Genomic DNA, 16,149 nt, shown 5'->3' with positions numbered 1-16,149 from the left:
CTCTCTCTCTCTCTCTCTCTCTCAAAATAAGTACACTTAAAAAAATGATTGATCATCTTCCCTTGCCCATAAAACAAAGTCCACCATGATCAACACTGGCTTCCAATACTCTTCACTGCTCCTGTTTTGTTGCTCCGCACACTTTCAATTCTCTTTGTCTTTTACTGTCCCTAGTCTGCTGATCTGACAGGCACCCCATGCTTCCACACCGCACTCTTGCTGGCCCCATGGGGTCAGGTGATCGTCCCTTGACTATACGCAAAACTCTACATTCTTCAAAGCTCAGCAAAGAACTTTCCATAGATAGTACCTGTATTTGAAGTTGCTTCAATTATGGCCACTTGGCTTGTACATAATCATTCATGATTCCTTCTCCCCTCGATTGTGAATTCCTTGATGCCAATAGTCACATTTTACTCATACCTTCACCTCTAAAACCTACCCTATTGCAGGCCATATAGAAGGTACACAGAAAATATTTGTTCACCAAATGGATAATAATCATAATCATAATAAAATTCTAGCACTTACACTACCTACCACTTGTTGAATACATTCTTGCTACCAATCACTGACTTAGAATTTACTGATGAGAAAATGAAAGCTTAGAGAATTTATGTAAATTGATCACAGTTAAAAAGCTAATAAAAGGAAAGCTAGGTTTTCAATCTATATGGTTCGACTCATACTGGCTGACTAAATAACATGCAGTTTCATTTAATTATGTCAATTAATGTTGTAACAAAATACCCAGAGCAGATATTCAGGCAATAGATATTCAATTAATTATTTTCCCCATGATTACACATTTGTTTTTTTCACTGTTTATAACGTCAAGTATTATTTCAATCACTTCCTGGTTGAAAAGTCATTGTGTTAGACCTGCTTCCCCTCTCTCTCTATCTCCACACACACACATATGTATTTATAAATATATATTTAAATGGAAGTATAGAAAGGCAAAACAGGTTAGCTTATAAAAAAGAAACAGACTTTTATACCTCTAAAAGATTATAAGTTTAATAATCATATAGTCATACTTCAAGTATTTAAGGAAATCTTTCAATTCAATGCTTTTTCTGGAGAGGTCTTTTTCATGAAGGAATTTTTATAAAAGTAACCTCTTTTGGCTTAAAAACTTTAAAACACTCGATAGTCAGTAGATGTGTTAAGTGTCAAAGTAAAATAAGAAAAAAACTTGCAAAAAAGTCAATGTACAGGGGAACCTGGGTGGCTCAGTCAGTTAGGCGTCTGACTCTTGATTTTGGCTCTAGTCACGATCTCACAGTTGGTGAGTTTGAGCCCCACATCAGGCTATGCACTGACAGTGCAGAGCCTGTTTGGGATTCTCTGTCTCCCTCTCTCTCTGCCCCTCCCTCACTCGCTCACTCTCAAAAATAAACATTTTTTTTTTAAAGCCAATGTACAAACAGTCCCATACACAATCTTTATCCATGTTTCCTTCAAGTTATTAAACCACATGTCTTCAGCATTTTTCAATCACATTCTTAACAAAGCTAACTGAGCTTCCATTTTCTGCAATTATCAGAGTCTTGCTATAATGTGCCCTTATTAAAGGAAAAGGGAAAATAGGGGAAGTACATGGTGAAGTGGTGCCTGCTACTAGTAGAGTGGACTTGTGTGCAATGGACTGGTCTCCTCCTGCACGCACACCACCTTAACGTGCATTTCCGTCCAATGTCTCTTTGACCTCTCTCACCTAGACCCATTTGTCTTCTTTATGCAGATCTTGTTTTCAATTATTATTGCACATATTTCTTTTTATGTTATATAGACTATTTGTTATTCTCTCTCTCTCTCTCTCTCTCTCTCTCTCACATACACACACACACACACACACACACATACACACAGACTTATAATGACTTAGTTAAGTACCTAGCATCACTATTGTCACCATAAAATACTTTCTTGGTGTCTTTTCTTTAATAAGCTCAAAATGTTAAATGATTAGTCCAGATAATAACACAATAATTGTTCCAGTTAAATACCTTTGGTATTCTTTTTGTCCCCTCGTTGGATTTTAGGAATGACTTTGAGCTTTAGAAGAACAATAAACATGCAAGGTTAAGTTTCTTCTCATTGGGTTTCAACTAATTAGTACTATTTGGATAATTTACTTTTTATATCTTCTACTTACCGAACTAACTAAATTCTATTTATAAAACACTTGGTTTTCAAGGGGTTGTGAATATTCAGGGTAAAATATGTGGAGTGGAGACTTATACCAATTTTTTTGTGGACTAAAATCAATTTTGTTTTATGCTAGTCACTGTATCACATGACTCCCTCTATAGGTAAAGTGTAAGCAATTATATTCACTTTATCACTTATAGAGAAAAACTTGTATTTTTTAAAATCTTGAGCCAAAAGACATTTGCCTTCAACCTCCAAGTTCGATTTATCTGAGAGCCTAGAGGTTATATTCAGTGAATATAATCGAAACAGCTCTAAATATAAAGACCTATCCAGGGAGGAGATAGGACATGACTTTTTTTTCTAATTTTCAAGTTTATGTACAAGAAATACAGTTCTGTATCTATTGCTCATAAATTAATACCCTTTAATACTTCTTATACTTTCTCAACGCATACACTTCTAAAGTTGGTCTGAAAGCTACCCTAATATGATGAATGGTTTTACAGGGGTGTAAGAAGGCCCCTGGACTCAGAGATATATATTCCTGGATCCATGTCTAAGTACCATTTACTCTCACTAGGCCTCAGTTTTCTCAACTTTACAATAGAGAAGTTTAAATTTCCTCTGAGTTGCATTCTTGCATGAAAATTCTTAATTTGAAAATGATTAAAGGGATTGAAAATGTGGCAATTAGAAACTTAGTGAAAATTGATACTGGGAAGACATGACAAGATTGTATGAGGTAGCTTTTCCTGAGTTAACATCATTTGAAAACGAAATGCTTGAAAGGACTAATTGTGTCTAAAGAGGCATAGCTAAACTCCAAAACCCATACAGAACAGCACAATACAGCGATGGCTTGGCCATCTCTGACGCTTTGCTGCCCCCTCATGTTTCAACATACTCTAGTTCTATTATTCATTGCCCCTTAAGGACCTAAGTAGGTGAGCCTTGCTCTAAGTAATACAAGGATTCCTAAAATGTCCTGTGATTACTGTTTAAAAACAATCATTGATGAAATGTTCCAGAAAAGCTGACACATCATGAGTGTCTTCCTCCTCTACCTTACAAGCTTTCAAATTAGCTTTAAGAACAACAACAACAATAGATGCCAGACATGGATTAGGATTATAGGAAGAAACACTTGGGGAGTTACTCATAACCTGCTGACTTCTGGTCTTTGTCTAAATTATCTCCCCAAATTTCTGTGAAAGCACTGAGAGTTAGCTACTCATATCTACATTCTTCAAATGAGGGAATAAAGCAAATGAGAGACCCAGGGTTTGTACTCCAGCTCCAAACCCCACATGCCATGTGTTTGTTATATCACACTAAAGAACAAAATAGCTCTTTAGTAATGAGACTCGTTTATAAATGTACATTTGGAAATGAACATTAGCTATGGAAATAGAAACTGCCAAGTGATTTACATGCTTTAACCCTAATGATATAAAGTCAAACTTCCCTGGCTTTAAAACATATGTCAAATGGAATAATCTCAAAGGAGAAAAGGGTATTGTAAGTTCTGTGGGAGAAAGCTTTAGAAAACAGTGTGATGCATGTAGACAAAGTTCTTAACTGTTCTTTTAAAGAAATCAAATGGTTGATTTACGGAAAAGTTGTAGAGAGATCATTATTTTAGATTTTGAAAATGATTCTGAGCCATACTTTATTGCCCACATCACAGGGCCACCAATGTGTGTGGCAGTGAGGAAAAGTAGGGACACAGCACTGGGAGCAATAGGAAGACCCACTTTTGACAGGCACCAAGGAAGTGTGTCCGTTTTGACCATTTTGAGGGGTTCCATATTTTCTCTCTTATGACCCTACAAGCCTCTTTCTCTCATTTTTTCCTCCTTTCAACTCTCTGCCCTACTCATTCCATCATCCCTTGTTCTACCTACAGAGAATAAAAAAAGTGCAAAGCAAAAGAGAAAATGTCTTGCATGCCTACTCTGTGAAGCAGGATGCTGAGAGCATCCATATGTGAACGCCCCTTACTTAGCAATAACTGTATGAAATATGATAACCAATTTATAAGTGGGGAAACCAAGGCAGAGAGGGGTATGTGGCCTGCCCAGGGCCACACAGCTATCATGGTAGAGCATGATTTGAATTCTAGACAGGTAGAACACCCATTCTACACAATTCCAGGGGCGCCCACCCGTGATGTTCTAAGTGGTTGCCCTCCAGGGGCCCCTGGAGCTGTGCACCACAGCAGCCTTTTGGACCACTCCTGGACTCTGCCATATGGTGCACTGTTCCTCCAGATCCTAACCAAAATATCTAAGAAGGTCAAGTTCATCTTAAAGGGTGCCCCACTGACCCTTTTTAACACTCTTTTCTGCCATTCCCAGGACCATGACACAGGAATAGCTGGGTTCTAACAATAGGAGGCGTGAACCTGGATGTATAGGTCCTGAACAGTCAGCGGCTGAGGAAGGAGATGCACTTTTCTGTGTACCTCAACTCTTACTTCTATCCAAGTTTATGTTTTTAAGAGCCTACTTTTTCAGAATGGGCTCAGAGACAGAAATCTTTTCCTGCCATTGCCCTCATTCCCACAGCCTCCATTCCACTTTTCCACCTTGGTTGGCTAGGCTGGGACAAGGAAAAAAGACTGCCATTCTCTAGTTAATTTCCCATTGTGCTCTGTGATGAACACGGCTGCACTAAGCAGTTAAGGACAGTTAATTAGTTTCCCTTCCTAGATAAGATATTTCTGTAGCCCCACTGTCCCTAGGCCTCAGGTCAGGAGCTTGTGGGTACAAATGAGGCCATATTAACCTTAATTCTCAGATTTCAATGGCTCAAAGTTCCCTCTGGTATAACTCCTGGGCCTCAACACTATGTGAACATTTGTGGGGGCTTCTATAGGGTCTCTCACATGTGTTTAAGAAAAGTCTGTGCCCTTTGAGTGCAATTACTCCTCCTTTAATCACTTCCCGGCATCTGCCAGGGTGGTTGGACAGCTGCCTGGACCACTGACCACCCACCACCTCCTGATGGACACAACAATCTCCACCGATACCTGCAGCTGCTCTCTGGAGAGGATGCTCCTGTGAGGCTGGCTCATATGTGACCTCAAGCTACACAAGCATCCAGGAACCAAAATAGCACTGCGTTCTGTTCAAACTACAATGTCAGAGTCCTGCTTGTGGCAAAAATAGTAGGGGTGGGGAGGTGACCCCTCTGCATAGGGGTCAGATCTAGAGCCTGAAGCAGGGCTGGGGATGAGCTTCCATGTGGCCTCTCTCACTAGAAGCCCCAGCTGCAGGCTCACAAAGGTTGGCCTGCTTGTCCCTCAACGTAATAGGCAAGTGTACAGAGACAGGGCCATCCAGTTCTACACCCCTATCTCAGTTGAGACCCATTGACATTGAACTCAGCTTTCTGGGAAAAAAAAAAGTTGTTAATCAAAGAACTTATTTTAATATACAGGAATTTCAGTCTATATCTTGAACAACGACAGGAAGAAATGTGATGGACAAGGCTTACACTATGAAATGACACTTGAAAATCATCACCAACAAGATCTTGAAAGATAAACATAGGAAAAAGAACCAAACATTTAATATTCGTTGAAATGCAAATCCCATTCAAAAGACATTCCAAAAAGAACAACATTACCAACTGTTCCAGAATCAACTCTGATGTGATCGCAAAGGAGACCAGATTAAAAGTGCTGACCTGAATGGGGAAGTTAACTTTCAAGCAAAGTGTACTCACTAATAGCTTAATAAGGAGCTCTCAAAATATTCTGAGTTGGAGTCCAAGGAAGGCACTTGAATCAAATGAAGTAATGGTCTAGTTTGGAGAATATGTTAATTTTCTTCTGGTAATAATTTTAGAAAACATAGGTTTTCTTTTCCAGGCAATTATTTTAATGAATCAATTGGGGTTTCAAGAAATGATTAAATGAGTTCAATTTGGTTTCAGGTTCAGCAAAATGAGATCATTTGTTCTGTTTTTGGTTCAGTTGAGGTCAAGCCCCATGTCTAAAATAGATTAATAGGAATTGGGATGATTTTTTTTTTTTTTTTTGCCCTTTATGTCCCTCATCCTTCTTTTCCCTTCTTTTCCCCAAACATCTGTTCTTTTGATCTCATTGAACTTTCCTGTGTTGTATAATTACTTCTCTCCCCTCCCAAAGTAAATTTATTCTCACTTTGAGCCAAAATCAGGACTACTGGAATGGTGTTCCTTCCTGCACACAACTGGGATATCAATTAACCAGTAAGGTACCTTTTATTTATGCTTTCCCTTTCATTAAAACAAACTACCACACAATAACGTCATGCTGATGGCATAAGCCTGGAAACGATATGGTCAACATTTGGAAGGTAACACTATCTCTCATAATACAAATGCCGAGAGCAATGTATCAGCACAGATTTAAATGGTCTTTAAAGACGGCACATCAGTAAAGATTTCCCAAATAATAGCTTAAATGGAGAACTTGTGGACTCAAGGATAGAAATGATAATAGAGAGAAAAAGGGAACAATTTCTTTAAAATTATAGAATTGCAATATAAAATTGGTGTTAAGTGTTATGCGGAACCTTGGAAGATATGATTTTTTTTTTTCTAGACAGAAGAAGAGTAAGCTTCTAGATCTTTCTTACCTGTTATGGTGGCTTTGTTGATGGATGGTTGGTTGCACATGGGTGATCTTCTGACAAAGAGAGAAAAGTACAAAGCAGTAAATATGTGGTGCATGTTAATCTCAGGACTCTCGGAGTCATCTCCAATATGCTATTTTAATTCAAAGGATTATTTTTAAGGCAGGACATGCAAATGAAGATTTCTCTCAGACTAGCCAGTTAAGTTCCTAGTCTATAGTTAATATCACACATGTCAAAAAAAAGCAAAGAGTTAAATCTCACAGTGATAGACTTTGGGGAAAATAAGGCTGAAGTAAATGTCACAGGAACATGATAGAGGAGGAAGTTCTTATTAATTGACTGCATTCAATTAAACCAGGGCTTACAGAGCAAACACAAACTTTGTGAATTTGAAGAACAGTCAAGCGACAAGTGGTTTCCCTAATACAGTGATGAGAAACTTTTGTTTTTGGCATAGATTCTCAGAAGTGAATGACTCCTTGGAGACTGTGTTACAATTAGAGAAGCTATTTAAACACTTTCCTTTTCCTTTCCTTATATTGAGAAACATCTCTGATACATTTATCAGAGAGGTATATCAATGCTTTGTCCAAATAGATGCTATAGAGACTGCAGAAACACTATAAACCAAAGGTACTTAAATAGGTTCTATCTTGTATTCTCTGATTTTTCAGATGCTTGCAAAGTTTCACAAGGTGATTATATTCCCCTTGAACTGAAAAACCCTGCTCTAAAACTAACATGTATCTCTACAGAGTCCAGCCACAACGTATCCACTATTCAATCAGTGCTTAATAAATTATGTTGAAAAGAATATCACTTATGGACTATAACTTACTTACAATTGGAAGCTTTTAAAATATTGCATAGTGATCTTTGACACTTAACTAACACTTACAAAACACTTACTGTGTGTCAGACACTGTGCTAAATGAGCACTTTTGACGAATAATCTACTTTGATCCTCAAAAGAAACCATAAAGCAGGTTATCTCATTGTTTTCGTTTTACAAAAGAGGAAAACAAAGCTTTGGGAAGTCGAGTCACTTGTTCAGAATAAGAGAGCTGAGTTTTCAACTAACGCAGTGGGATTCTAGAGCCAGCGCTCTGCCATACTGCCTTATTTTTAAGATGCTTTTGTGGAAAGAGGACGAACAGCCATGCGTCTGTGCAAATGACAGACTCTTGCAGAGCTGTGTTCAAATCTGCTTTCCTGAGATGACACATCTCTTAATTGGGAGATGCAATCTAGTGCTTTCTAAATTCTCACTGCCTTGGTTCCAGGCAGTGTCTGGCTCTGACTTACTGCTTTTAAGTTTATTGATGTCACTTTAGGATTGAAGTTTTGTGTTTGGCTGGAAATGCACCACAATCAACTGCCAAGTTATTCTGGTTTTTATTAGTAAATGAAATGAGAAATGTAAAACTTGATTAATGTTTCATAAAACAGAAAGGGTGATGCTTTAAATTGTTACTCTGAAATAGAGCTGATCTTCTTGCTAAGAGTATATTATTCAAATAATTTATATCTTAATTACTCCTTTTTTAGTCCTTGCTCTGTGAAAATCTAGAAAGAGTTTTATCTGAAAAAAGGTATCAAATGAATAGTCCTAAGCTCATCTACAGTTTTAGAAAACCAAATTATTGCCTTTTTATTTATTATCTTCTCTTAATAACAATCCTACAATTTGGGGACTTGGGAAATTGATATTTCAACAAGTAATGACAAGCAGACGATATTAATCACTTGATCCATGGTTACAGTGGTAAATCATTTAATGAAGAATGGGTCAGAACTCACTGTGGAATTAAAAATCTCAGGGGCAAGAAAGAGCAACATGATAGAAACCAGTGATAGACTAGTAAAATCAGCAATCCACATTTGAGTACCCACAGGGGCCAGGCTTCACATGCATTCCTCATGGACTTCTTTCCTGTAGCAAACAAAAAGGGCGGATTGTGCAAGGCCTCACATGCCTTCCATGAAATCCAAGGGTAAGCTTGGAAATGTTTTAGTGGCATTGTAAGTGTCCAGCAGGGAAAATTCTGATTCCCTCATGGTCATCATGTGACAAGCCAGAGTTATACCATTTCACTATCGCTATCTGCAGCAGAGCTTAGCTGTGTAGACTAATTTCTGCTATTCTGATACATGAAGAGGTTGATTCAATTTGAATCAGTAAAGGAGGTACAAATCTGCCTTAGCCAAAAGAGAGACTACAAAGGCCTTTACTTAGAGACTACCAGCTAATATTGTTTGGTTAGATGTTACTGGACATACAATAGGTCAGGTTTAGGCATAAACTATGAGTTTCTATCCTCCTCTAGTTGCTCTTTTCTACTTTAATCTGTTTCATCCTTGCAAATCAGTTGAACACTTTATCTTTCAAGGGATGGGTCTTAGGTTATCTCTTTAGAGACAGAAAGCCAGTCTGCTGCCTTCACACCTGTCTGGTAAACTGTTTGCCTGACACAGGTTTAGATGTTGGTACCCAAGTGACCATGTCTGAAGGAAGCATAAAAGGCATTATAAAGTTTGTAGTTTGCCTATTCAAAGACATGCCTTAATATTTGGGACTAAAATGTTTGGGAGTGACACCCGTAATTTCATGCCTCCTGTGAAGCTGAGACTTTCCAAAGAGGAGGTGACATTACCTATGAGTTACCAAATGCCAAAATACCCACGGGGCTGTTGAGATCACTGGGATATTATATGGCCATGGAGCACAGAAGACACGTTTGGTAATGGTAAACAAATACTGCAAGTAAACCCTCAGATTTCACATGCTACAGTATCACTTTGCTCTTCTAGCCAACAAGCACATGCAGAGTGACTGCTCTGTGCTGGCTCTTGTGTGAGGCACCAGGAACACACGTCAACCACATACACCCCCCAATGGCTGCAGGCTGACATTCTTCAGGGGTGCTCAGACAAGTAAATAGGTACCTGGAGCACAGAGGGATATGTGCTAACATAGGAGTTAGGTGTAGTATGCAGTTACACAGACATGGAAGGACGTACCATCAAGTCTGGGACCTGTGTGTACGTGTGTTATGTTGGGTGTTAGCCAGGGACGATGACCCCAAGTAAATTATATTTAAGCTGTGACCTAAAGAATGAATTGCAATTAGCCCAACGGATGAGGTGGGGGTGGAGAAGAAGGTGAGAAATGTTCAGACTGAGGAGACATGACTGCGAAATCATTACCTGGAAAACAGGACAATTGACTGAAGCTTCTGGGTTCCATTCGAATAATTACTTGCGTTGTAGCATTTATATTGGTTTTTAAAAAACCTTTGTTATCATAGAAAATGCATACATAGTGGCCAGAGCTTTTTTAAATTCACATGGAAAATGTGAATGTGTCAGTTACATTATTATGGGATTATTATTTTAAATTATTCACATCTTTTGGGGCGTCAGGGTGGCTCAGTCAGTTAAGCGTCTGACTCTGGCTCAGGTCATGGTCTCAGAGTTCACAAGTTTGAGTCCTGCATCAGGCTCTGTGCTGATAGTTTAGAGCCTGGAGCCTGCCTTGGATTCTGTGTCTCTGTCTCTCTCTCTCTGCCCCTCCCCTGCTTGCACTCTGTCTCTCTCTCTTCTTAAAAATTAAAAAAAAAAAAAAAAATTTAAAAAAACATTTAAAACAATTAAAATTATTATTCAGATTTTCCATATACTTTTATAGACTTAGATAAGTTATAATTTTAAATAAATTTCTATCCACTGTTATCTTAATATTTATTTAAAGAAATTTTTTTTCTTCTGGTAAATTATTTGGACTTGATATTTTATTTTATTATTAATTTTTTAATGTTTGTTTATTTTAGAGAGAGAGAGACAGAGAGCACTAGCAGGGGAGGGGCAGAGAGAGAGGGAGACACAGAATCTGAAGCAGGCTCCAGGCTCTGAGGTGTCAGCACAGAGCCCGATGTGGAGCTCAAACTAGTGAACCTTGAGATCGTAACCTGAGCTGAAGTAGGATGTTTAACTGACTGAGCCACCCAGAGCCTCTGGAGTTTACATTTTAATGACTTGTTGTTTATTATTAATGATAGAATGCCAAAATAAGGAGCATTTGAGTAATTAGTTTTCCACTTAATCGTGAAAAATTATTTTCTCTTTTTAGATTTTTCACCTTTATTAGATGATTCAAATTATAATTATTTCCCATCTCAGCTTTCTGTCTTTCAAATGCTTCCTCTGTTATCACAAAAAAAAAAAAAAAATCACAATTTTATTAATTGCTCCATGAGGCTCCTTATCTGAGATTCAGTAACAGCAGGAGAATCAAAGATCTTTGATATGATACAATGCTTCTCCAAGTTAAACTGGTGTCTTAGAATTAAGAGGATGACTTTGGATTGACTTTAAGGCTTGATGAGATTATATGTCCATGGTTAATTTATGAAGTAAAGCCAAAACGATAGAGTTACCCTGAGTGTGAATAACTGGGCAAAGGACTGATTATGCCAGGTGATTTCTGACAGACGCAGGCACCATATTTATTTCTCATACGGCTTCATTTCTGATATTAGAACCATCACTGCAAGTATTATAGAAAATTGACAGGACATCTTAGGCTTTAGCGTAAATGGTTAGACAACATGGCAACGACTGAGAGAAATCAAATACATTGCCTTGAGTTCAACCAGACTCAGAAAACACCGTCTAAAAGTTTAGCATGACGGGGTGGGGAAAGGATAACTTACTTGCTAGGTGCTCGATCTTGCAAATTAGTTAATGCAGCAAAGTTGTTTCGTACAGTTCGCAGGCTGGCCAAGACCTACAACAAAAAGGGACTCTTTAAGCTCCTTGGAACAGAGCCATCTTTAACTCAATTTAAAATGGTTTGGTGATGTAAAAAGTAGTTTGTTAAGTGAAAACCTGATACTGCTTGCAACTTAGTTTCACATACCACTAAAGAATCTTTTAGCCCTTAGTGAAGTTTACATGTACCTATTTGAAATCTGGAGTGGTCAGACTGCAAAGATTTCCCAGGTATTTCTCCTCATTGTCAATGAATATGGTGACGTAGCAGAAGCTGACACAGTATTCCTGGATTCCTCAGCCACCAAACCAATATCTTAGGCAATATACATACAGTATTGTTACGAATTATGCAAATTCAAAATAGTATAATACAAAATAATAAGAAACTCTCACTTTAGGGGTAAAATTTTAAATATATGTTCCCAAATTCTCTTTAAATATTCACTAAGAATGTCAGACTTTCAAAGTCAGAAATCTAGGTGAATTTAAATTTTTTTTTCACTTTTGCCACATGGCTACCTAGCAAAGAAAAATTCTTTTCTTTGTTAAGGTTATCTGAATCATCAATTTTAAGATTCTTAAGGATGCATTTTCACATAAAATGAGACCACCCTATGTGCTCAAAACTGGGCCTATAGAAAGTACTAAAGAATTTTGTTGAAGAAATGAATACATAGACACAACACACCCATATACACAAGGCGGGACCAGCATATCCCATCTATCTCTGAAGGTCCTTCTTTTTCTAATCTAGTGTAACTAGAAGGTGGCGAAAGAACTGGAAGTGAGGCTAGGAGAGAACATTTGCAAGAGCTTTACCTGCCTCCCTTTGCACTAGAATGGGTGAGTTTCCCTCAAGGTAGAGCCTCAAGGTGAGATTATAAGTAATGTGGGTGACAACCAGATTGTTGAGTTTAGCTAAAACATAGATTTCAATTGTCCTGTTAGGTACTACGTAAAGACCCAGACTGCCTGGCTCCGTTACGTATTCAGTGAATTTAGACAAGTTACATAATCTCTGTCTACCTCAGTTTCCTTTTCTGTAACCCAGGATAGTGATAGCTGTCTTTGAGGACTGTTGTGAAGATGATATGAAATGACAGGTTAGGTGCCAAGGACAGTGCCCAGCAAACAGAAAGCACTCAAAGAATATTAGCCCATGATGGCAACATTCCATTTGTTTAATGATCTGGCATGTGCATGGGGAGTTTACTTAGTGCCTATCATTGGTAACAAAGGGGGGTGGGGAACACAAATCTGTAGTTGTTCCCACTGTTCCAGAACTACTTCCAAAATGTTTTCATCCAGCTCTGACTTAGACTAAAGCCAGTCTAAATGTTTTTCTAAGACAAAAATGTCTCAGACATTTCTGAAACGGGCATTGATTCTTGTTGGTCACTGGGGTGCTGTTTACACCCCAGGACAGTGACCTACAGCATTATCCCCTGAAGGGGTTAACGGTGCTTCCTGAGGTGCCAACCATGATTAACTCAGTCACTGGAAAAACCTGGCTCATTATCACATGTAAACAACTCACAGCACTGAAAGGTCACGCTGCCTATGACGGAGTATTCAAATAACCAAGTGCTGACATCAGAGCATGCTGTCTTTCATTAGGCATGAAGTCTTGAATGATGCAGAAATAGAAATAAATCTGATAAATGATCCAGTGTCATTAAATCATACAGGCCTAATTTAGGCTTTAAGGATTGAATATCAAATATACTAATAAAATATTTTAAATGAGGTTATTGCACTCCCTAAATACTCCTTTTTTCTAGACAGAATTTTAACCTCAGAATTCTGAGACCTTTATCTAATAAATTATAGTGAGTTCACTGCATTTGACACCTGGGTAAACAGAAATAGTGCTGCAGCTAATTCAAGTTCTACGCTCATTTGAAAGAAAACATTAGTTCATGAAAGATAGACTATAATTGTTTTTCTGTGAAACAATTTTTGACTCTGCTATAGTAAAGGTTATTAAATCAGATAATTTTGTTTCAGATATTAATTTAAATTTCATGTAGTTTTTGCATAATCTATCTTCACACAGGACAGAGTTTAAACAGAACAAACGGTAGAATGTAAACTATATCTCCCTCATTAATAAAGACAAAAACCAAAATTATTGTTAGTTGTGAGAGGAGGCAGGTAGATGAAATTGACAACATATGCTCAGGGGGTATTAAACATATTGGTACTGTTCTACTTCTTTAGCTGCTGATTTTAGTGTCCTTTATATTTTAGATACTAACTAGATATATTCTCTTATATGCATGAATTACTTCAAAATAAAAAGTGAAAAAATAAATTTCCTTTCCAGCCCCTCGTCCAGGCATGCCGCGTGTCCCCTCTCCAAATTGACTTGTAGGTTGTCTCCTCACGTTTGCTTTTACAAACACTGCTGCAGTAAATAATTTTGTAAATATATCGTGCCTTTTGTGGGCTGATACTAGATCACTGTTTCTGTGGCAGGACAAATAATACTTTATAAAATTTCTAATAAGGATTAATTATTATCTCCTGCACTACAGCACACATATAATACTGGCAGAAGTATAAATAAAAGTTCCAGACATATGCTACAGGGGTGTTGCCCTGGATTTAGCTGATTGATCCTGGGTGCCTACATCACGAATGCACGGAGTTAGTGTTTCATGCTCTCACTTGTCTTGCAGGCCACAGAGTGAAGCATCTGGAACTCTAGGCTGTGTGGGAGAACTGGAAACAGTTTGACTCAAGCCTCTCAGTAAGGATCCAGTTATTCTTTGCTTTTGTTTCAGGGAAACTCTCACTCCCCTTGAATTCAACCTTTTGAGAATTATAGTCAGGGCTTTGCAACTCCTATACTTTTCTCCGCTACTTAAGGTGTGCTAACCAAAAAGTACCTTGAGGTTTTTCCCTTACACAGCTCAATGGTTAGAAAATGAAGGCCATTTCTTTCTCTTCTGCCCCTCCAAGCAACAGTGTAATCAGTCTAGGTCAAAAATACATTTTCAATGATGAGACATATATACACTTTAGGAAAGAAATTGTGACAGCACTATGGAAAACTTTTGCAGAGGTGGATGATGTATTGGCCCAGGAGAAGGATTGAATGTTATTTATACACATGAATCTTAGATTTTCTTAAATACCTTTAAACATTTATTAACCAGTAAGATTCACTGAAAATAGCAGGAAACTATGGGTTTCATTTAAAAGTTAAACAACAAACAACTGAGCATAATAGACTAAAAGAAATGTATACTTCTGTCAATGATTTCTTAAAAAGATGTCAAAAGGAGGTTGCTTCAAACAAACAGACAAAAAAAGATGTGGCAACAACATTCTCCTTAAAAATCCCTGCTTAAAAGGTAACAAAGAATTTTGAGGATTACTTTTCATTCCAATTATACTTTATACCAATAGATGGTGCTAAAATACAGACCAAGAGTTGCCAGTGGCCTTGAGGAAAGGGAGAACAAGAAAGAATTCCTTGTCTTGGTTTTACTTCCAGAAAAAAACAAAAACAAAAACAAAAACAACAAAAATGGAGTCAAAGTGTAATTATTTATAAGATAGAAAGGTCATTTTGATAGAAAACTTCTTTCCAAGTTATGTTTTAGTTAAACCATATGAAATTGTTCTTTTTGTAGGTCAACAGAGGTTGAATATTGATGGTTTCATATAATTAAGTCTAAAAAGTACTTTGATTCCTAGAAGATGCTAGCTGTAATTTCTTTTAATAAAATATCAGGGAAAAACTAGCAGAAGCAACTGAAATGTGATGACCAACTTCTTTTACAAGCCAGTAGGGGTGCCTGGTGGACTCATCAAGTTGGGGATTGAGATGAGCCACAAGGTGGTTGCTGCTGGGTGAAATGGGTCAGGGATACTCAGGGGCCTTAAAAATATAATACATTGGCAATGTTCGATTGCCAATGGAACAGTAATGTTCTATAGAGTTAGCGACTGGTACATTTTTTACAAAATTATCCTAGGTGTTATATTTTGCTTACAGTAAAGGTAAAAGGACTCATCTGTTCCTACTCTGTATATCTCCTTAGTTTTTTAACATGGGGGTTTCTTCAGGATCCCAGATAATAGTGGGTATTTTCCGGCTTTTCCTTAGTCAAATATTCCACTTCTTTTAACAAGATGAGAATTTCACCTAGATGAGAATTCTAGTTGGCTTGCAGTTTTACAAGGTAGTCATATCACATATCTGGACAGGTGTGGCCAGACGTAGCTAACTAAAAATCGGAGTTTGCTAAATTTCATCAGTGTTGTGTCTCACTGGTATTCCTTAGTCTACGGAAAGAACTCTGGCCAAACTGTTCCTATACTTTTAGGAGGAAAAGGCCAGTTGTAGAGAGGCATGATGTGGCATGGCATTGGGATTCGTCTCAATACCTAGCCTTTGTGCCTAAGAAAATCCCCACACCAAAAGATTTCAACAAAAACATAGGAGAATATTTCAAAATGGAAATAAGTCACATCTATAAAGATGTCACTTTTTTGAGGACCAAAAAGATTCTGAGCTTATAGGGGAAATATAAGAAATTGGAAGTGGCAAAGAGTTTAGGTTAAACACCAGCAAGAATTT

At 37.7% G+C, this 16,149-nt stretch overlaps 1 protein-coding gene across 1 annotated transcript in view; it reads right to left on the bottom strand.

The window, feature by feature from the left end:
* The window catches only part of LOC109246432 (cAMP-specific 3',5'-cyclic phosphodiesterase 4D), an 856,695-nt gene that overhangs the window by 176,663 nt on the left and 663,883 nt on the right, over positions 1–16,149 (bottom strand). The window contains 2 exon segments of the mRNA XM_053907342.1: positions 6,786–6,835; positions 11,498–11,571. Of these exon segments, the coding sequence (XP_053763317.1) occupies positions 6,786–6,835; positions 11,498–11,571 (124 nt within the window).

This window comes from Panthera pardus, unplaced genomic scaffold, assembly GCF_024362965.1.
Source record: "Panthera pardus isolate Hobbes unplaced genomic scaffold, ASM2436296v1 HiC_scaffold_2, whole genome shotgun sequence".
Taxonomy (NCBI): Eukaryota; Metazoa; Chordata; class Mammalia; order Carnivora; family Felidae; genus Panthera; species Panthera pardus.
Note: the sequence above shows the minus strand (reverse complement) of the source record. Positions and strands in the feature narration are given on the sequence as shown.